The sequence below is a fragment of the Pezoporus flaviventris genome, unplaced genomic scaffold, assembly GCF_033815535.1.
Source record: "Pezoporus flaviventris isolate CSIRO_AGI_PZ_B2104156 unplaced genomic scaffold, CSIRO_AGI_Pfla_v1 ptg000066l, whole genome shotgun sequence".
NCBI lineage: Eukaryota > Metazoa > Chordata > Aves > Psittaciformes > Psittacidae > Pezoporus > Pezoporus flaviventris.
In genome coordinates, this window is record NW_026892614.1 from 28,564,100 (window position 1) to 28,586,978 (window position 22,879).

Sequence of the window (22,879 nt, forward strand, 5' to 3'; positions counted from 1 at the left end):
GGGCCGCGCTGACGAGCACCTGGGGGCAAGAGGGAGGATGAGGAGCTCTACGGCCACAGCCGGCTCCCAGATGGACAGCTATCTTTGACTGCGGGCCCCATCCCTTCGTGCTGCTATGGAGCTTTCCAGTGTGCACACGCGTGTCCGGCTGGTGGCGGAGGCGTCGCTGGCCGTGCTGGAAATGCTGGTGAAACAACGAATTCCATAGCTCTAAAACGCGAGAAACGGGGGGAGAGCAGAAAGGGGCTGTCGCAGCCTCGGCAGTAGCGTCTTCCATGCTCCTTGGGACTTTCGGAGATCTGTGTTTGTCGCCTACAGAGATAGAGTAGCTCGAGCGTGAATGGTTTTGTAGGTTCGAAGCTTTAGGGGAGTGCTATCATCAGTGGCGAGTCCTGTGCCCCAGAGGGCAGCACCGCTTCGGGCTCCGGAGCTCTTTCAGCCTCGGCCGTTCTTAGCCTTCCTCTCCCCGGCTGTGAGCTCCCTTCAGCAGTAGCAGGGGTAGGTAACAGTGTGATAGACACGGACGACCTGCTTTTCTCTCATACAGCTTCACCACCGCAACAAATGTTCCGGGGGAGGAGAGTAGGGTACTGAACCAAGTTAAGATGCAGGTGACCCTGCTGCCGTGTTCGGCTTGATGCAGCATTCAGTCTCTTCCCAACCTTGATTCCAGCCCTGAGCAGTTGTCTTGTAGGAACGTAATTTTGAAGGCAGGTGATACTGGCAAGGCATGTCTACCTAGCCTTAGTAATTAATACCAAGTCTGTTTCCCAATGCTGTCGCTGTTGTGGGGGAACTCTATCGCGTTTGTGGTCATTGTTTATCTCATCAGTGCTCCCTGGCTTTGTGGGCTGGAATGCTTGGCACATCTTTCCCAGCTGCAGCTGGTATTTCATGGTGGTTTTTTATCCAATGTGGCAGTAGTTTGTTGCCTAGTGAGATGAACTTGTAAGTTCTCTCTGCGATTTGTCAACTGGAATATCTTCTACTTGCAATGCGACCTTGGTTTTTACCTGAGAAACATGTTTGTTCATGTGTGTTTTCTAACATAAACTGTAAGACATTACTTACCAGCTATGAAAGGTGGTGTAATCCTCATCAACCAGAATGAAAACATCAGCCAGAAGCTTTTGCTGGTGTTTGCAAGGGTATGTCTCTATAAAAAGCTATGGCATAGCTTAGCAGATATGCAGCTAGGATGCACTCGTACCTCTGTCTAGACCTTATACAATACCAAAAACTGATTCCCTACTTGTACCCTGATCCTGAACCTCCTTACGGATCTTGAATTAGACCCAAGGGGCTATTAGATGTTACAGTGCTCCATCAAGACTTAAGTGGGACACTGCACCTGTGAGACTCATTGGTCATTCTGAGTCCAGAAAGTGGTGCTGTTGAAGAGAGATTGTTTGCAATGACTCTCAGGTGAAAAAACTAGGACTAAATGTCCACTGAAGGTAACTCTGCACAGAAAAGTTATTCCTTGCAGCAGGACACAGCTTGGGTCGGATGTGCTGGATCAGTTCTGATACATTATGAACAGTTCTGTGCTGGATCAGTTCTGATACATTATGAACAGTTCTGTTGCAAGGGATCCATACTGGTGATACAGTGACAGTTCACTTGTAGCAATAGACAGTCTATGGGGGTTTACCTGTAGGCTACAAGTCTAAAAAAAAAAAAAAAAAAAAAGGCCTGGGTGAGAAGAAAGAAAACTCTATAACATTGGAGACAGATCAAACAAGAAGGGGGTGGTACAAGACTGAAGGGGCAGACAGGGAAGCAGGAATAGTTTTTTATCATCTTTTTGATTCCTTAATAGAAAAAGTGTGGTATCTAGTTTGGCACGCTAGCAAAAACCACACAGGCTGTAAGCCAGTTACAAATTCTCAGACATAGGGCTGCCCAAGTAGAATCATTCACACACATACATATGTGTGTATATGTATTCGGGTGGCTACAAAAACTGGAAAAAAAAGCAAGATTTATGGACAGATTTTTGTAGCTGTGTGGGAGATCTGCATGAGGTAATGACTGTTTCTGCAGGGTAACTCTGGAAATGTTTGTGTTCATTCAGCTATTTTCTCACATGCTTTATAAGCAGGTAAGTGTACCCACCTTGCAGTTTGTAGATAGTGGTGTGGTTTTGAATTCCCTTGAACACACCACAAAGACGAGCAATCCATTTTAGCACACAGGTAATGTTTTGCTCCAAGTGCATTTCTTATCACTGCATACTACATGACATTAGAATTATTATTAAAATATCTCTGTTACTTCTCCATCTGATTTAGCAGAGCCTACAAGGGCAGGCAACTGGGAAAGCATCAGATTTTATTGTATGTCTTCATAATGAAAGTAATTTTATAGTGAATAATTAATTTCTTATATAAGATAACAGTAAGTTAAGAGCAAAGAATCAAAGGTACCATGGTCTTGATGTGATACTGCAAATCCTATTGCAGATAACACTGTTGTCTAGAATCAAATAAAGATATCATAAATTCATCAGGAAAAAAAAAATCTGTTTTGGATTATCTCCATTTACCTGAGCTCTTGCATAATTTTGTATTGTGGTAATGATCCGCAGTTCAGAAAATGCTGTTTTCTTCCTTAATAAGGCTTTTTTTTCTGACACCATCAAGTGTTACAGTGGCAGCGTTTGTACATACTTGTTGACTGAAGTGCTCTAAGGGTAACAGTTTTAATAGTAACAATGTTATTGTTAAAGAAGCAAATTAAAAAGTCAATTGAATCTGATTTTATTTACATGTACATCTCCTAACAAACTAGAGGCCCAGCTTTGAAGATGCTTTGAAGAAGAACTTCAAAGAAGTTATTCTGCATTTTGTATTGAGATATGCATGCAAATAAAATCAGATTCTTCTTTCTGAACACCCTATTCAGTTAACATGAGATGGCAAGTTGGTTGTAATGGCTTCCAAGACAGTGATGAAAGCACCTTGTTCTTTAGCATCTATAATTAATCTCAGATGTATTTCACAGATTGGCACCCTGTACTCATGGAAGCATGACATTATTACAGCATCACATTCCAAAAAAGAATCATAAAATGGTTTGGGTTGGAAGGGACCTTAAACAGCATCTAGTTCCAACCCTCCTGCTGTGGGTAGCGACACCTTCTTCTAGACCAGGTTGCTCAAAGCCCCATCCAACCTGGCCTTGAACACTTCCAGAGACAGAGCATCTACAGCTTCTCTGGGCAACTTGTTTCAGTGTCTCACCCCCTCACATTAAAGAATTTCTTCCTAATGTCCAATCCAAATTTACCCTCTTTCAGTTTAAAACCATCTCCCCTTGTCTTATCACAGCATGCCCTGGTAAAAAGTCCCTCTCCAGATTTCTTGTAGGTCCCATTTAGGTATGTGAATTTAGGAATGCTGCTGTGAGGTCTCCCCAGAGCTTTCTCTTCTCTAGGCTGAGCAAGCCCATCTCTCAGCTCTCTTCATAGCAGAGGTGTTCCAGCCCTCTGATCATTTTTATAGCCCTATGCTGGACTCGATCCAACAGGTCCATGTTCCTCTTGTGTTGGGGGCCCCAGCGCTGAACACAGTACTTCAAGTGGGGTCTCACAAGAGCAGAGTAGAAAAGGAGAATCACTTTCCTCAGCCTGGTGGTCACACTCCTTTTGATGTGGCCCAGCATACAATTGGCTCTCTGGGCTGCAGGTGCACACTGCAAAGTTGTGTTGAACTTCTCATCAAGAGCATTGAAGAGCATAGTCTGGGACATACCCGCGCAGATGAAATGAAGCAATTGTTTGTGGTATACAACTAGCAGCATAACAACGTATGTGTGTATCAGCCAGTTAAATGTGCAGAACAATACAGCAAAGTTGAAATCATATATAAAGAAAATTAACACTGGATTAGTATGGATGTAGAACTGTGTGGATTAGGCACATCTGATTCTGCTTTACAGAATAATGACAGATACGCTCTCAGGAAATGTCACTGAAAACTTGTCGACATGTATACTTGCATTTTATCTCTGTACATACACGCACTATGATTTGGCTAAGTGAAGGAGAATATATAAATATTTAGACTTCTATATTATCACTAACCAGTTTCCACATTTCTAACATGAATAGTCCATTGAAGTCAATACTATTACATATGAGAGCAAGTAGTTTAAAACCTCTGCCAGTATTATGTGTGTATCCAGTGTCACCTTGCTGAAAAAAAAAAAAAAAATCAGTTCTTGGTTAGCTACCAAAGCATTAAATGTGTGACCTGCTTAGAAACTAAACAAATCTTCTGCCAGAATGTGGATGCTGAATAAGCCATCTCCTTGCATCAGCAGTATGGTGATTTAGTCACCCACAGTGTGGAAGAGAGGATTAAGGAGGGGGAACAGAGGGGACTTGCTGCATCAGTTGGGAAGCAGACTCTTCTCGCTTAGCATGTCAACATGCCTCTGAAGTAGGATGGCTGCTCAAAGCTAGTCCTAGTGAGGAAGTTCTTCCTTAAACAGTTTCTAGTTATATAAAAACATGCTAATATTCTGTATGTGTTCAATAGATATAGAAGCTATTTTACAGTTACGCTTGCCTTCCTCTAAATATATATTTTAACATGCGCTAAGGTCCTCCAAGGAAAAATCACTTTGGAGCTCTACGTTAGTTGCTTTATTAACCCTGACACTCCAGTTGGAAAGGAAAAAAGTCTGCCATTGGCTCTGCCAGCACACCCAGTATTTCAGGTGTTGTCCCAAACCTAATACATTTCTTCAGGCTCTGTCAGGGATGTAGAACTAAAATTGGCGAGAAATGCATAGTGGATTTCTCACTAGGGATAATGTATTCTTATTTAGTATTATTTCAAAATGTTTTCCATGTTTTTAAATGCTGGCATGCTCTAAAAAGCTTAGGGTTTTATGAAGGATAAGGCTACGAGTCACTTAAGGGAAATGTGGAGGGAAAGCGGGAAGGAAAAAGACGTTTAGTGCAGGATGATTGCTAATCTCCATCTCTCACCATTGTCTTGCTTGGACAGTACTTGTTCACATCTTGAAATACATTATAATCAAATGATTCCATCTACCAAACTTTCACTAATTTTATCATAAATAACCTTTCTTACAGGACCGAAATGACCCATTGATAGACTTGAGAGAAGGCTTGGGTAATATGGCACCACTCCTTCAAATGCTTGCAGGCATGTTCAGTATTAGCAGTGAATTTCACATGTGCTTTTAAAATAATTCAAAATATACCTTGGGCAAACCCTTTATCCTTGGGCACCCTGCTGAATTATTTTTGCAGGTACTCATTGAGCTACTCACTGTAAATGTAACAATGTTTACTGTCACTCCAAGATCAGCAACATGATGTTTACAGAATTGTATCAAGGTCAGAACCAAAGTGGGAAGTAAATTCTAAAAACAAGCTCAAATCAGAAAATGTGACAAAAACCTTTTCTGTGCAGCTGGGGATGTATTAGTGCAGAGTATGGTTTCTGATGTATATTATGGAAATAATATGTGGAAAACATTGTTGCATTTTATTTAACCTTAAATTTGTAACAGCTGTTCTTGGCAGGCACCTGCTCTTTTCCCCTTTTAAATATTTAAATGTTGAATAATGTTAATTTATTACAACAAGATAAAACATGCATTTCATATTGCAAAGAACCAAGGTGCATCTTTTGTTTTCTGTAGACTGCTTTTTAAACTGTTCATTAATTTAGCACAAAATGACCATAATGGAAGAAGACCTTGCAGAAAAAAACCCAAACCAGTCTTAAGGTAGCAACTGAAATAACATACTTGCTGAGCTGTTTCAATAGTTTGGTGAAGTGCCTACAAAAATCGGTTTATTTTCTTTGCCAGTGTTTACACTTAATGCCAGTGGAAGAAACTACTATTCACATTCTCTCTACGAAAAACCACTGAAGAGTATTGCTAGCACCAAGCAACCCAGGCCTGCCAGGGAAGGTCCAGTAAATAAAGTTCAACTTTTCAAAGCAATTTCAGCCTCACTTCTTCTAGCGTACACAAACATGGGCTTGAGGACGCAATCTCCTGCACAGTCTTCTGATCTTCAGTCATGGCAAAGAACCACAATGGCACAAAATAGGAAGCACATAAAGGCAATTCCTACCACAAAGATCATACAACAGGTGGATATGAGACAAAAGAGGAAAAAAAGAAAAAAGGAAACAACTCGACATCCAGGATCTACGTGTTCAACTATGGTTTAAGCACAGCAGCAACTTAATTTTTGTCAAAGGTTCTGCTGGCATCATGAGCAAGGATGAATTTGTAGCTTACAGGAAAGAATTTGTAGGTGAATTCTGTTGATTAATCTTTTGGCTTAAAGGAAAACCAGGCAAACTTACTTAGAATTTTCTTCTTCAGACACAAAGCATCAAACTAACTTGAATATGCTTGTTTCTTTCTTTTTTCTTTCTTTTTTTTTTTTTTAAGGCAAATAGGACTGAGTTATTTGAAGTCTACAGTTTTTCTGGTCAGATTCATAGTCGGTCTTGAGTCACATCTTCATGTTTCTTGGGAAATTTAGTTCCCTTCCCCCTCTCTAGCTTGGAGGCTCAGTATAAATACAACTGCTATGATGTTTTAAATCACCAAGTGATTCTAATTTTTCCAGGATAGAAGATATATTGCTGAGAAGTTCCACTGACTATGTGTCTGTTCTCCCAGACAGACACTGGAAAGCATGTTTGCTATTTCAGACTCTGCTTTGTTAGACATATACAAATGCAGAACTAAAAGCAAACAAAAATCCATTCCCTAAAGAGAATAAATGTACATAGAAATATTTATACAGAAAGCTGTTTCTAAGCAATGCATATGGTAAATGGTATAATAGAGTTTTCTGTTTAATATGATTTTACTCTAGTAACTCTAATTAACAAAGGAAAAGTTAAATATTTGAAGCATTTTCCTTTGGAAGTGCTGAAAAGAAATAGCAATGAGAGGTCTCAGGTCCAAGCAGGACACCTGTGGCTGCAGGTTCTATATTCCTGTAGAATAAAGAGTGCCTGTGTATCAAAATATTTAAGGCTTGAATACATGACAGAATCCAGTGGGGAATCAGTAGCACTGTTTCACTGAAGACAACTCTATGTAGCCTAATAGTTAATGATGGCACAGTACAATAGATATTAGTGAGAAGGGTTCTATTTTAAGGTTTTCTTAAATTGATCTTCATAGAATAACGGGTTTAAATAAGGCGTCCTTAACAAAGTATATTAAAAAAAACAGCTACAGGGAAAAGCATGATAAAAAGATACAGACTTCAGTGAAACATAGCTGACTATATGCACCTATAGGTTTTGGTTGTGAATCACAGTAAATCACAGTATGCTAGAGATTGGAAGGGACCTCAAAAGATCATCTAGTCCAGTCCCCCTGCCGGAGCAGGAACACCTAGATAATGTTACACAGGAATGTGTCCAGGCGGGTTTTGAATGTCTCCAGGGAAGGAGACTCCACAACCTCCCTGGGCAGCCTGTTCCCGTGTGCTGTCACCCTCACTGAGAGGAAGTTTCTTCTCAAGTTTAAGTGGAACCTCTTGTGTTCCAGTTTGTACCCATTACCCCTTGTCCTATCATTGTTTGCCACGGAGTAGAGCCTGGCTCCATCCTCGTGACACTCCCCCTTTATATATTTATAGACACTTATAAGGTCACCCCTCAGTCTCCTCCAAACTATAGAGACCCAGCTTCCTCAGTCTTTCCTCATAAGGGAGATGCTCCACTCCCTTAATCATCTTCGTTGCTCTGCGCTGGACTCTCTCCAGCAGCTCCCTGTCCTTGAACTGAGGGGCCCAGAACTGGACACAATATTCCAGATGCGGTCTCACCAGAGCAGAGTAGAGGGGAAGGAGGACCTCTCTCGACCTACTAACCACCCCCCTTCTAATACACCCCAGGATGCCATTGGCCTTCTTGGCCACAAGGGCACAGTGTTGGCTCATGGTCATCCTGTCGTCCACTAGGACCCCCAGGTCCCTCTCCCCTACACTGCTCTCTAACAGGTCGTTCCCCAACCTATACTGGAACCTGGGGTTGTTCCTGCCCAGATGCAGGACTCTACACTTTCCCTTGTTATATTTCATCAAGTTACTCCCTGCCCAACTCTCCAGCCTGTCCAGGTCTCGCTGGATGGCAGCACAGCCTTCTAGCGTGTCAGCCACTCCTCCCAGCTTAGTGTCATCAGCAAACTTGCTGATAGTACACTCGATTCCCTCATCTAAATCATTGATGAATATATTAAATAATACTGGTCCCAGTACTGACCCTTGAGGCACTCCACTAGTTACAGGCCTCCAACTAGACTCTGCCCCATAGACTACAACTCTCTGGCTTCTCTCCTTCAGCCAGTTCACAGTCCACCTCACTACCTGATCATCCAGACCACACTTCCTCATTTTAGCCGTGAGGATGCTGTGGGAGACTGTGTCAAATGCATTGCTGAGGTCAAGGTAGACCACATCCACCGCTCTGCCATCATCCATCCACCGTGTTATTTCCTCATAAAAGGCTAAGAGATTGGTCAAGCATGATTTCCCCTTGGTGAAGCCATGTTGACTGCCCCTCATAACCCTCTTATCCTTGATATGCCTTAAGATGGCACCAAGGATAAGGTGTTCCATCACTTTCCCAGGGATGGAGGTGAGGCTGACCGGTCTATAGTTTCCCGGGTCCTCCTTCTTGCCCTTTTTGAAGACTGGAGTGACATTTGCTTTCCTCCAGTCCTCAGGCACCTCTCCCGTTTCCCAAGACTTGGTAAAGATGATGGAGAGTGGTCTAGCAATGACTTCCGCCAGTTCCCTCAGCACCCGCGGGTGCATCCCATCTGGACCCATGGATTTATGGATGTCCAGATTGCTCAACTGGTCTCTAACGCATTCCTCATCGACTAAGGCAAACCGCTCCCTTGACCTGACTTCATCTAAGGTCTCAGGGGTACAGGGCTCTTCAGGGCTGCCTGCAGCAGAGTACACAGAGACAAAGAAGGCATTCAGTAACTCTGCCATCTCTGTATCTTCTGTCACCAGGGCACCCATCCCGTTCATCAGTGGGCCTACATTGCCTCTGGTGTTAGTTTTATCTGCCATGTATTTGAAAAAGCTCTTTTTGCTGTCCTTGACCCTTCTCGCCAGGTTTGATTCTAAGGAGGCCTTAGTCATCCTAGCTGCCTTCCTACATCCTCTAGCAGCAGCCTTATATTCCTCCCAAGTGGCCAGCCCCTCCTTCCATGACCTGTAAACTCTCCTCTTACACTTGATGTATTAGTATTGAAAACTTCAGTTGCAACTGTCATGAAATACAACACACAGAAAAAATCAACACATTAAAGAACCAAAGTGGAATCACTGTGAGACTGGTTTTTGGGTTTGGTTGGGTTTTTATTGCGTATGTACAGTCAGGGATTAAATTTGTAAACTTTTGGAAAGATACCATAAGGGAGACTCCTGGAATGGGGCTCAAATATAGTTAGTATTTTCTTTTTTAATTTTAAAATTCTGGAGACCAGTAACGAGTGGTGTCCCTCGGGAATCAGTGTTGGGACCAGTCTTTTTCAACATCTTTGTCAGTGACATGGACAGTGGGATTGAATGCACCCTCAGCAAATTTGCCAATGACACCAAGTTGTGTGGTTCAGTTGATAGGCTGGAGGGAAGGGATGCCATCCAGAGGGACCTCAACACGCTTGTGAGGTGGACTGATGCCAACCTCATGAAGTTTAACCATGACAAGTGCAAGGTCCTACACCTGGGTCAGAGCAATCACAGGCACAGCTCCAGGTTGGGCAGAGAAGAGATTCAGAGCAGCCCTGAGGAGAAGGACTTGGGGGTGTTGGTCGATGAGAAAATGAACATGGACTGGCAGTGTGCACTTGCAGACCAGAAAGTCAACCATATCCTGGGCTGCATCAAAAGGAGCGTGACCAGCAGGTCAAAGGAGGTGATCCTGCCCCTCTACTCTGCTCTCGTGAGACCTCACTTGGAGTATTGTGTGCCGTTCTGGTGTCCTCAACATAAAAAGGACATGGAGCTGTTGGAACAAGTCCACAGGAGGGCCACAAGGATGATCAGGAGACTGGAGCACCTCCTGTATGAAGACAGGCTGAGAAAGTTGGGGCTGTTCAGCCTGGAGAGGAGAAGGCTGCTGGGGAGGGTCTCTTCATTAGGGATTGTAGTGATAGGACAAGGGGTAATGGGTTAAAACTTAAGCAGGGGAAGTTTAGATTGGATATAAGGAGGAAATTCTTTCCTGTGAGGGTGATGAGGCACTGGAATGGGTTGCCCAGGGAAGCTGTGAATGCTCCATCCCTGTCAGTCTTCAAGGCCGGGCTGGACAGAGCCTTGGGTGAGATGGTTTAATGTGAGGTGTCCCTACCCATGGCAGGGGAGTTGGAACTTGGTGATCTTAAAGTCCTTTCCAACCCTAACTATTCTATGATTCTATAAGGAGGCTATTCCTGAAATAGGAAATAGCCTGAAATTCTTTACACTTTCTTTCACCCTACTTTTAAGAAGCAGTAAACAGAACTTTTTTAGCTATATCTCACTATATTTAAAAGTTGATTCCTATGCTATTAAGTAAAGTGTTTATACATTTTCTTGAACTAGCTAAAAAACTATTTTGCTAGAAATGCTTAAAACTCGGCATGTTCATAGTCCTCTAAGGGACATGTGCTCTGCCAAGTCTGAAAACACTTGGAACAGAAAGGTCTGAGTAAATCTTGCATATTGTGCTACATTTTTTTTTTACTGATTTATGAACAAGAGGCTGATGCTTAGTTTGCACAGTTTGTCTGATCTATGCAGTGAAATAAACACAGCTGCATTTCTTACAGTGATTGCACAATCACATATTTGGTACCCAGAAACCTTTGGGAATATTGAGAGAAGTATGTGCTAAAAATCCTAATTTTCTTTACTTTCTCTAATATCACGTTCAATTTATTTTAAGTTTAATATAAGGTTTTGTTTGTATAAGTAGACATTGTAATAGTAACATTTCTGCAACACCAGTAATTCAGATCATTTATACTGTTTGTAAAGCAGTGGTACTGACACCACATAGGTTGTAAAAATCCGCACGTGCAAGCAATCACAGATATTGCTTTGAGTTTCCCAATTTGGAGGCATATAGATCCTCAACTATTATTCCATGTAGTGTAGACTTTACTACTCAGTGTAATTTCTAGATAGCCATAAAATAGTTTTCCCCTTATTGTCAGACTTCCAAATTATTATTTGGGAATTTGAAAATATTTTATTAGACTTTAATTGCTAGTAATTATTAGCAATATGCCAGTGTCTGAGACTGACTGGGTATATAAACCGAAACACTGAGCTTTGCAGCATGACATTATGCAGAGGAACATAAATGTGGCAGCCAGAGACTTTTTATGATCTACCACAGTGATATATTCTTCCCAAATTAATGTATTTTAAAATCAGTTTAAAACCAAAATAATTTTTTTCTGGCTCCCTGTAAATACCCAAAGCATGGATAGTATAATAAATACATTTAGGAAATATTTTATTTATTTTTTTTTTTCAAGCTGAAAGTTTCAAGTAGTATCCAAACAAAATCTCTAAAAAAATTGTTCAGGTGAGTTTAGACAGTGGTGGAGTCTGTTGCAGATTGCTGCGCGCAGTTCCACTCTAATTTCATCAGCAACTGGTTCTATTCATGGTGGAGGTCAGAGTGACAAACCATGCCCCCTTGCAAGGGAGAGAATGGCGGAAATTGTGTTGGTGCATAGATGGTTTATCACATCCTATGTTTTTCTGGTGACCAAAGGCCGTATTTTATTTACCTGCTGTATCAAAATGTATCAAAATTCATCACTGGTGTACTCCAGTATCCATCTGTGGTCATCCACTGAAAAAAAAACTAGGGTGGCATATTTTTAGAAAGTATTACATATAATTTAAACAAATACTTCACTATAGATGCAGTGACTGGTGCTGGAAAGCTAATACCTAAGGAGAAGCTGCGTTCTGTTTTAGTGACCAGCACAGCCTGCACACTCAGGAAGCAATTTTAAGAGGCTCCTGTCTGTTGGATATGTTGTTTGCCCTGAGTCCTGAGGCATTCATTTGAGAAGATAATCAGCCTTGTTAAAAGAATACAATTTCAAGTCTTGTTTGGCTGAATTGTTTTTCAAACTGCTTTACGTTTTTTTTTGTGATGATATTTAGCTAATGAATCAAAATGTAAACAGTGTAATTACTTCAAAGGAGGCCACATATAATACAATTAGAGAAGACATAAATGTGGTCAGTGTCTTAGATAAATAAAAATCTCATATGGAATTTACAAAAGCTTTCAACACAAACTGTTCTCATTACAGCTAGGGACAGCATTTATGAAATCCCCATATGTTGAGTCTGATTTTTAGCTGATAATTCCTCCAGCCTTTGTTTTTCCAGCTGAATGTTTTCTTTCAAAAATAATGACACCCATATTCCTGTCCTACAATTCCTTGCTGTATACAAACATGTAACTGTGGAACTGAGTAATAAGGAATAATTTATACATTACTTATGTTAAATTTATATTAAATATAAGGAAGAAATTTTTCATAAGTGTGGTGAAACTCTGGAACAGGTTGCCCAGAGTTGTGGAAGCCCCACCCCTGCAAGTGTTCAAGGCCATGCTGGGTGGCGCTTGAAGTGACCTGATTTAGTGAAAGATGTCCCAGCCCACAGCAGGGGCATTGGAACTAGGTGGTCTTCCAAGGTCTCTTATGGCCCAAACCATTCTGTGATTCTGTGCTTCCATGATATTTAGATGGCCAAAGTCCTTGTAAAGTAGAAACATAAACACTTTATCAGTTAGAGTAAGAATATATCAGAAGTTTTTTCTGCCACAGAGAAAGTGGAAGCGAGGAATGAACTTTGTTAAAAGACACAGAAATGTTCCAACCAAATGAAGAAAACTAGAATGGCATCTCAAACTCCAAGACTAGTATTATTGATCCATTGAGATAATTTCTCAGCAACTTGGGTTCTATATGGGGAGATGCATCTTGGGATTATTGCCATTTTCCAAGAATTGGAGTCCTAAAAGTGAGTTGTCTCTCAGTTCCACACTGACACAGTGGCAGTCTTCTCTTCACACTGTAGTCCATTGAACACAGCAACTAAAAAGCCTCTGATGATCACTTTGAGCTCTGAGTGGGCTGTAATGTTATAGTCATGCTTTACTAGGCTCTGTGATCTCTCACATGTGTTTCTGTTCACAGCCTAAATTTTGCCTCACGGTTCTGCTCCCCTGAGAATGATCCAACATACTGCTGTGTCTTGAAGTGCAGAAAGTACATTTTCTGGTAATTTCTTCACACCACGTCAGCCGCCTCATTTTATACAGAAGAGCTGCAGTAGTTCTACACTGAGGACTTCAGATGCTTGCAGGGCAAGCTACAGCCCATGCATCTGTCAGCAGGAATGGAAGGAAGGAAGCAGGGGTAGAAAAGCTCCTCTTTTAGAGGCAAAAGCTGTTAGGCCTGGTTGTTGTGTTGTTGAATCATATCCTTAGGCCATCACAGCTACCACTTCCTCCAGGGGGTCATTCCTACTGCAGTTAGCTTTGATTGTTTCGATGCACCATTGCTAGCTTGGCTTTTATCCACAGACAACTGTGTAAAGGTAGAAAAATGAGAAAGGGTTTGAGAGACTTTAAGCTGGCAGAATGTAGTGTGCTGACTCTTGCATTTCTGTAGATACACAGCTCTGTAGTCTTCAGAGCTCAGGGAGCAGCTAGCAGAAGCACAAACCAGACAGACTCAAGCAGTAAGTTTTAGTTTAATGTTAGGATAAGAAAAGAGAGCAAGGACAGAAAAATCACTGGGACTGGTGCAACAAACCACTAGCCTTTAAGATAGTGCTCAAGAAAATACCAAATTCGTCCACTAGGAAAAGTGTGGATACATCTGCTAAGCACTTTGAATATCAGGGATTAAGGTGTTGGAGTTAGTTACACTGCTGCCTTTGTTTAATGGTAAAGATAACACGGTGAAGAAAATCATCAAAAAAAAAAAAAAAGTGCAGAACTAAACAGCCAGGGGAGCTCAGTTCCAGGCTTCAAGCATGTGCATGACCCAGGGATAAGCCAGGCAAGCAGACTGGGGCTGACAGGAGTTTGCAACAATGAATGTCCAGGGAAACAGGACTTTGTAAAGCAACCTGTGTCAAAGGAATGCCTGTCATCATCAGAGAAGTTCTGCTATTAGGTTTAAAAGAATATCCACAAGATTCCATTTCTGGACAAGGAAGGAGTCTTTCGGGCCATACTGCATACTAATTCCAGCACACACACACACAAAAAACCACTTCCTGGCACTGGTAAACTGGAAGAAAAGTGATGTTTAGGAAGTTCTGCTGCATCATCAGGCAAAGGTGATCATGAGGCTAACATACCAGTGTGTACATTTAAAGGAACCCAGCAAAACAGCTACCACTTTTTTTCTGTAGTAATTAATTTGATCATTTGGTAGCACTTATATAAAGCACAAAAAGTAAGCAGTCATGAGGGACACACCACAAAAGAAATTGGCAAAATTCTGGTACCATTTAATCTTGTCAGGAGTTAGATCTACTCCTGTTTTCTGCCTATCTTATGCAGGTTTCTTTGAAAAAGGTTTTCTATTGAAGACAGAAATGAAAAGTACAATGATTAGAAGAGCCCAATGGTCCAACAAGACTGGGAACATCCACATACTTCTGGTTAACCAGGAAATTACTCTTTCCTTTCTTTTATTCAATGTCAGAAAACAACCTTCTTTTGCATAATTGCCTCTATTTTAAGCTTACACCAAACTTCTGCAGCTCAACATTGACCTTGCTTTCTAAATTACAAACCAGAGCCCATTAGCGCTGCTCTGGGAGCAATAAAGAAATGCCCTCCTTTATCCCTCCAAGCTGTAGTGGTGTCTATTTCTGTTTTGAAACTTGATTGGGTTTTCCTAGCCTACACAAGCATAGAGCTTGGATCTGTGGGCTAAGCTACAGTGGGTGAGCCTGGTGATATCAGCTGACCACATCTAAACTCCCCTCTTGGCACATACTGACAATTTCAGGAAGAGTTGTTTGATGTTTCATGGTTGGTCACATGGCTTTTGTACTGCTGCTCACCATTTGCTTCTCAGAACCCAAACAGATTGCAGAAGCAAGCTGAGGGAAGAACAGCATTCATTCCGCAATAGGTGATGAGTAAGTCCCACAAGATTTGTCTTCTATTTCTTGAAATAGAACATGAAACTTATTAGGTCCTTAATTTGGTAATTTAACTTGAGGCTTTAAATGCTGAAGGAAGAAAGCTACCATTCAGATGTGATGAATTTTCCAGTGAACTTTGAACTTTCGTTAAAAATGAAATTAATATTAACTTGAAATATTCAGTGAAATTTCTACTGTACCTTTGCCTGCCTTCCTCCTCTGCATCTTGGTTTCCTAGGCTCTGTTCCTCCTCTCAGAGGATCTCCCACTCCTGGCTGTGGGTATTTGCAGGTGTGCGACCCAGAACTCTGGGTCACTATTCTGCCAGACTTAGCTGCAGGAGTGAAAGTGACTGCTGCCCACCAAACTCACAGACCTCCTTCTCCAGCAGATGCAGCTAAAGCAGACCCTTGCTCCTACCACTGCTATAGCACAATTGCCGCAGACTGAACTGACATGAATGTGCAGGGCCCTGAGCTGCAGGAGTGGCTCACCAAGGGCAATGGGGAGAAGCTCTGGGGCAGCCACCACTGCTGCTCTGTCAGGCACTGTCCCTAGCCCCAGTGCGCCCCTGGGCCTGTGGGCTGGAGCATCCTTGCAGTGCTGACAGGAAAGGAAACATTTTCCAGCCTTAACCGCTTGAAGTGGACAATATGCACAGGTACTGGAGGGGGACAGGGTGCCCCTTTGAAAGTCAGTATTTCCACTGAACTTAGAATTTTTAAACGCTTCCTTTCCAGTATGATGAATACTTTAAATCTTTAACCATATAAGTATTTAAGCTCTGTTTCCCTTCTCATGTCTCTTCCTTTTGCACAGAAGAAACAATCTCTGAGACTGTCCTTTACTGGTTTCAGTTAACTGATGTTCACATTTTGATCACTCAATATCTAAATTTTTTTCACATTTGTTTTCCTTCTGGGTATTCCATGTAGTAACAGCCCATCCCAGAAATACAGGCCCAAGTAAAAGAAATAGAGTATTGTTCTGCAATAAACATACAGACTTTGAATGTTTCAAGGATGTCAGTGCATTTAAAATTCAGATTTACTTCTTAACTTGGTTTAAATTGGTTATGAGACAATATTTGCACCAGAAATGTTCAAGCTGTCACAGTAATTAATTTCCAGTTTGCAAACACAGGAACCAGTGAAATAGGTAAAGTAGGCTTCACTGGCAGTAGAACTCCACTCACTCACAGTAGCTGAGGCTCTTTGCTATGCTTAGGTGTTACCTAAAGTTTTGATTTCTCATTATTATTCTCCCTGTCCTCAAACCTGGTTTAAATCCTTTTCCCTGCTTACAGATAGGACCATGCAAAAATAATTGCAATACCAGGGTTTGATGTGAATTTTCAGAAAGACTGTTAGATCGGTAATTGTTTCTTTTTAAAACTGCCTATCACTAAAATTCAGAGTAAAAATCTGTAGTTTCCAGTCAAACAAACATGCTCATGGTCTTATACCTGCCTCAGCAGATAACTTGCTGTGGATTCTTTTCAGCTGACACCTGAATGAGTTATTTGCTTGTGCTCTTCCTACTGTGTTTTATATTTAAGTCCACTTCATACTTGGTTTCTGCATCACACTTCTACAGCTTAAACAAAACATACAAAGGTATGCTCCTCTCAATTCAAACATGTCGGTGAGCAGCCCAGAGCTTTTATCAAAAAACTATCCCAAACACATCTAAGAAGTAATGAAGACATTATGTTCCAAAATAAAACCAGAAGAATTCACTATAAGAGAATGACTGCTTTCCATCCTCTGTTAATCAATCCTGACAGCTTCCCTGTTGAAAGACTATTGCTTAGGATTCTTTCTGTGCTTAAATGCCGTTTAGCCTGTTTGCACCCTGTTCTTCTCATCAGGTTCTACAAATACTGCACATATGCACTCGGTGGTACTGTCTGTAACAGAAAATCAGTGGGAGCATTCCAAGTTGCAAAGTTATCCACTGGTAACCTGGTTTGGACTGAGGTCTGAAGAAAGGCAGTTTTGTTCTTTTTTTTTTTTTTTTTAACTATATTGCATTGCTGGTTCCTTTTCTTACGCCCCAAGGAAAACCTGAAGATGAAAGATTAATGTAGGAGAAGAATTAGTCACTTGCAATTTTTGCATATAAGTATCACCCCTAAATGTGTTTCTTGTAGATCCTAACTCTTGTGTATGCCAGTGAGTCCTTGGTTTGTATTCCACTGCGTGCAGCCTCACTCCCAGACTCCTCTATGCACCAAGGAGTTTCTGGAACACTACTGGTGGAATAGATTTCTTCAGGTATCCCTTAAGCAACCAAGGGTAAAACTACATATGAGAATCACTACAATATTTTGTTATAAATTATGTGTCCCCAGGATGCTAATGAAAGGACACAGTGGGTCTGTCCCTAGATCCTTCCTTCCCCAGCTGATTCTCTTTCCTTCATCACCGAGATTCATCAGCTGCAGCAAGCTACAGGGCAGGAGGGGACTACACAGACACTTTTCCCCAAGGTCCTTTTCCACAAGAAGAGAGGGATTGTGTTCCACTCTTTATCATAGAGCAGGAGCTGTAGCCAGCAGGGCATTGTCCAATTAAAATTAAAGAGCAGCTGCTGACAGTTGCTAGTGGACTAAATTGGTTCTGTGGGGAATAGCTCATTAGAGCAGTCGTCCCGATGAAGAGCTGGCGGTGTCTCGTAGGGGGCTTCTACGGTTTAAACTTGCCTTTGGCCCATACTAGAACTACGCGCTGGGTTAACGCTTGGTGCTGCGACGCTCGATGTCATGCTGCCTGGTTCAGACTTTGCTTTTTCCACCTTAGCGTCGACCTTACTAAAAATTAACCACGAACAACAGCTGGAGCTCCGCTCACACAGCCACCCCCGTTTCCCAGGCGGGCTGCTCTTCCTCCACTGCCTTGAGCAGCACCTCTGGCCAGACCTGCGGCACAGGCGGGGAGGGGGCTGAGGCTTGGGCCGGGGGGGGGGCAACGACGACCTGTGCAGTCTCTTGCTCGGCTTCTCTCTCCGGCCAGGGGGAGGCAGCGGGGCCGGAGGGGGCTGGTGTCCGCCGACGGGCGGCAGGGTCGGCAGGGTGAGGCTCTGGCAGAGGCTCCAGTTCGGGGAGCCACAGGTAGGCGGCGGCCTCTTTTCCCAGGTTCGCGGAGGTTTTTTTTCTCTTCCTCCCTCTCTCCTCCTCAGTTCTCGCTTTCCGGGTTGGGAGTTTGGTGCTCTCAGAAAAGTGCCTGCAACGGTGAGGGGTTCCCCAGGTGGGGCTGCTCTGGGCTTCTCGCTACTTTCTCCTCCCTCTCTCTCTGGCTGGCTTTCCTCCTTTGTGGCCGCATACAGGGCGCTTCAGCCCCCCTTCCCACGCTTCCTCCCGCTCAGTCTCCACTTCGGGGAGAGAAACACGGACTCTTTCCTGTCTCCCGGCCGCAGGGCAGCGCCGTTTTCCCCGCGCCAGCCGAGCGGCCCCGCTCCGCTCCCTCCCTCTCCTCCCGCCTCTCGGGGCCGCTCCCGCCCCCGGGGCCGCTCCCGCACATGGGCGCCGAGCGGGGCTCCGCCGAGGCGGCGGCGGCGGCAGCAGCGGCGGTTCTTGCCCAGCCCCGGAGCGCGTAGCCCGGCCGCCCTCCCGCCCCGATTCATTTGTTGTTGTTCTCCCTCCCTCTTTCTTTTCTCTGCTCTCTCTGAACTTTTGTCACCGCGGCCGCTGCGCGGATGAAGACTTTTCGCGGCGGGGACGCCTAGCTTCTCCCCCCTCCCCGCCGTGCCCTACGCTGCCCGCCTTCCCCCGCCGCGATGCCGTTCCCTCTGCGGACCCTGGAGCCGCTGAAGCTGTGCAGGTTGGAGGAGGCCGGCGGGGATGGCGCGGAGCGGGGCGGCCCGGCGCCGGGGGACCCCGCTGGGGCGGCGGAGGGTGGCGGCGGGCGCCGCCGGGGTGCGGTGCCGCTCTTCGGGGCGCTGGAGCAGGTCAGCTCGTACGCGCTGGTGTCGCTGCTCATGCAGCTCTCCGACCTCTCCCGCTGCGCCGGCGACATCTTCGGCGGGATCCTCAGCGAGGCGGACTCCCTCTGCCACCGCAACGCCCGGCTCCAGCGTCGCCTCGGCGCACTGGAGGCGCTCCTTGCACGCCTCGACCACCGCAAAGTCAAGATCCGTGAGTGAGACCCTTCCCCTTCACCGGGCCGGGTGGCGGGGGGTTCGGCCGGCGTGTGTGCTCGGCGGGCTTTGCGTTATTCATTTATTTATCTTTTTAAGAAAGACAAAAAAGAGGGAAACTTAAGCATCCTCCTTTCGCCCGTTCCTTGTTCAGGTGGTGGTGCCTGGCCCCGCCGAGGCTCCTCCCGAGTCCCCGCCGGCTGCGGCGCGACCTATCCCCCTCTCAGTGACCCCGGCCCCGGGCTTCTTCCCGGCGGCTCCGGCGCTGGCTGTCCCCCGGGCGGGGAGGTACCAGCGTGCGGGGCCGGTGGTGCGGGTGTTTTCCCGATGCCTCTCTCTAGCAGAGCGCTAATCCACGGCGGGGAGGGTGTCTGCGGCGGGGGCAGCCGGCGGTCGATAGTGCCGGCGCGGGGAGGCTTTAGCCGGGAGATAGCGCGGGGATCCCGAGGCAGGGCTGGGTGGGTTTGTTTGTATGTTTATGCCGGGTTTGCGCTAGACTTCGGCTCAGCTGCGCTTCTGACAGGTCAGCCCACATGCCTGATTAGTTCTTGTATGTGCATGGGAAAACCTCAGTAAATAGAAACCTGGAGGTACTTTGCAGCTAGTTTTATATGTGTGGGCTCCCCCGAGCTCCTCCTGTTCGGTGTGCAGAACTGATCTCAAGTTTATATTTTCAACTTCATGCGGAGCACAAGCAGCCAGATACAGATTCAGTTTAGGACTCCTAAGTAGTGGCAGTATGGGGTAATGCTTGTTCAGTTTCTTTCTGAGCCTGTAAAGTGGCCCTCAGAAGCGACTAACTGTACATCTACATAGAGTTATAGGAAGTTTTTTTTCTGAGGTTGGTTCAGCTTTGGAGAAAGGATCCTGTAGAAATGTGCTTCATGGAGTTTCATTACTGCGTGTCCTAGCTCTCTGCAGACCAAGTGAAAGAAGGCTTGCGACATCAGCTTAGCTGTCTCAATGTGCTGGAAACATTCAGGCATCCAAAGAACTATGTTGCAACTTCTGGGACAGCTGTGTAAGGTATAAGCTGATTTTAAATAGGATTGCTGCTCGGAAACCACCAGTAGTGTTCTGTAGTTCATGGCAGAACTATTCCTCATGGAATACTTAAGTGTGTGATTCCTCCAAAAGGGAAAGCCTTCATCACCCTTACCCATGGGCGATTTCTGTAGTTTGTAAGCATTAGGCTAAAGTTTTGAGATAACCAGTTTGTAACTGCTTGATAAACTTAAGGAGCTTTTCTTCCTCACCAAGACAGGTTTATCCTCTTCTGCCAATATAGTTGTGGTAGTTTGGCATGGCATGATGCAGTCAGACTTGAAGTGAGAATGTTTTATCACTGAGGATACCGCAGTATGGTGCTGTATTACATTGATGCCCTGATAGAAAGCAGTCTTTATCTCTGTTTTAAACAGGGAGCTAATTGCTACTGTACGCTGATGCAATACATCTAGAGGGAAGAGTAAAATAAGGCTAGTGCTGCACTGTGCAAACCATGAAATTTTACATGTGTCAGACAGTTACTGTATTTGCTCTTGGTCATCGTTTTGCACAAGTTAAATATTTGCTACTTTTTTAATCACAGCTCAGTTCTTTGAGCTAAGCCTCTTATTGCTTTTAATTTGCTGATCTTTGCTCTTGTCATTTCAATTCCCAAAACTGGACGCTGCTCTTACGTTTGGCCTTCTCCATTTGGTTTTAAATTCTTTGGTAAGTGGCATCTCTGCTGTCAAGTTTAATTTTGCTACTTACCAGCTGCATCGCTGCTGCTAATAGTTACTTTCTAAAGATCTTATTTATTAAAGTCAAGGGAAATTAATGATTTTTTTTAAATATTTCTTTAATTGTATGAAATACATCTTTTTTTTTAAAGGAAGAGTTCTTTATTTGCCTATGGGTTGCAAGGAATTGGGAATTGACGTGTAAGCTAAGCATGTTGATGTGAAGTTACGCATAAAGAGATGTCAGTTCTTTCTTATATGCTTTCTGAATATTGTAATCTGGCCAAGAAGGTCAGGTGGGATGATCAGTTGTAGTTAGCATCATGAACGTCTCTCTAATGTAAGCCTCTCTATAATGTAAGCTGTCAAGGCTCATCTGCAAGTTTAACCCTGTTCCTGGCATTAAAGGAAAATATCTGCAAAACAAAGAGAATGGTTTAATAATGCTGGCTTTGTCTGGGGACAGTGACAAGGGGGATTTTTCCTTCCCATTTTCGAAGATACTGAAGCTTCATGGAGAAAGCTCTTTGCTGTTACGGGACTATAAGAACATCAAGGATTGTAAGCAAATTTAGTTGCTTTCCCATTTACTAGATTCTTATTGGTCATAAACCTTTTCTTGTGGGGAAAATATTGGAAGGTACTGTATCACTGGGGTAACATGATGTTGTATCAGATGACATAAGTATTTTGCTCTGGCTTTCAGGATGAGGGGATAGCACAGTGTACACCTGCTTTTCAAATCACGGGTAATTTCTACTTGAATAAATGGCTTTTGTTCTCTTTGTGAGGCCCAGACAATAATCTCTTCTTGGAACTGGAGGTCCCAGGATGACGTTTGTGATCCCAGCATGAGCTTATATGGGAAGGACCAGAAGAGGACTAGTGAACTTCAGATCTGGGTTACAAAAAAATTCTTGGAAAGTAGCTGCAGAATGGCATCCAGTATAAGCTATGCTACATATGTCCCTGGTGTTTGGGAAAATACAAACTTTGAAATTGTGAGGGGTTTTTATTTGTGTACTATCATCATTCTGTTGCAAAGTAATGTTTCCACATAGTATCCTTCAGATAACAGGGGTCCGTTAGTGTTTGTTCCTTGCTGAGCAGGGGTAGGGGTGTGAGGGAGGGAAAGCAGGCAGAACAAAGCTCTTTGTCTTCAGTTAGTCATTCTTCACAGTCATGGACTATGCTTGCTTGTCTGGATGTATGCTCTATCCTTGTGTGTGTGTAGGATCCATATGCTCCCAGATACACATATTGGGTTATTCATAGGTGAATGTGTCTTGACTGATCTCTGCTGTTTCTCTTGTGTTATATCCTCTTTGGTATCCTGCAGCAAATGCATTAGTCCGAGTACATCCATTTGTTGCACATTTGAAAGAACTTTCTGATGTAGCAAACTGGTTAATGATGTGCTGCGTTGCACTAGGTGCTATGTCTTTGAAACCCATACTAGGGGAAACTTCCTCATCTCTGAAGACTGGCTGGACTTCTGCCATGCCCTTCGACTAGGAGGCCTGCTTTTCAAGGGTCTTGTATTAGTGTGCTACATGCACCTCGTGAAGTTTAATTTCATGTCAGCTTCAGGATATTGAAGGTAGCTCTCAGCCCTGTGATCTTAGCAACGGTTGGTTTTTTGAAGGCTCGGTGCTGATGTTGAGGTTCACTGAAATGGTTCGGCACTCTCTGGTTTGGTTTGGCTGTCTTAAACTTTCCATTTAGGGTGGTGGCGAAGTTTCTCTTATGTCCTTTCTCTTACGTCCCCCAAATGAGAAACTTGTACCTG

The 22,879-nt window shown here is 43.8% G+C and overlaps 1 protein-coding gene and 2 long non-coding RNA genes across 7 annotated transcripts in view; all 3 read left to right on the forward strand.

Moving 5' to 3' along the window:
• The first annotated feature begins 44 nt into the window (after positions 1–44).
• LOC133278645 (uncharacterized) lies at positions 45–5,255 on the forward strand. Its single transcript, XR_009746619.1, has 2 exons — positions 45–498; positions 5,108–5,255. It is a non-coding gene; the product is annotated as an uncharacterized LOC133278645 (long non-coding RNA).
• A 7,426-nt stretch (positions 5,256–12,681) lies between these two features.
• Positions 12,682–15,395, forward strand: LOC133278646 (uncharacterized). Its single transcript, XR_009746620.1, has 2 exons — positions 12,682–13,078; positions 13,255–15,395. It is a non-coding gene; the product is annotated as an uncharacterized LOC133278646 (long non-coding RNA).
• A 2,894-nt stretch (positions 15,396–18,289) lies between these two features.
• The window catches only part of NHSL1 (NHS like 1), a 176,969-nt gene continuing 172,379 nt past the window's right edge, over positions 18,290–22,879 (forward strand). For all 5 annotated transcript variants that reach the window (XM_061471730.1, XM_061471731.1, XM_061471732.1 and 2 more), the window contains exon 1: positions 18,290–19,361. In XM_061471730.1, the coding sequence (XP_061327714.1) occupies positions 19,004–19,361 (358 nt within the window). In that variant the 5' untranslated portion in view covers positions 18,290–19,003. The remainder of the gene's footprint in view (positions 19,362–22,879) is intronic.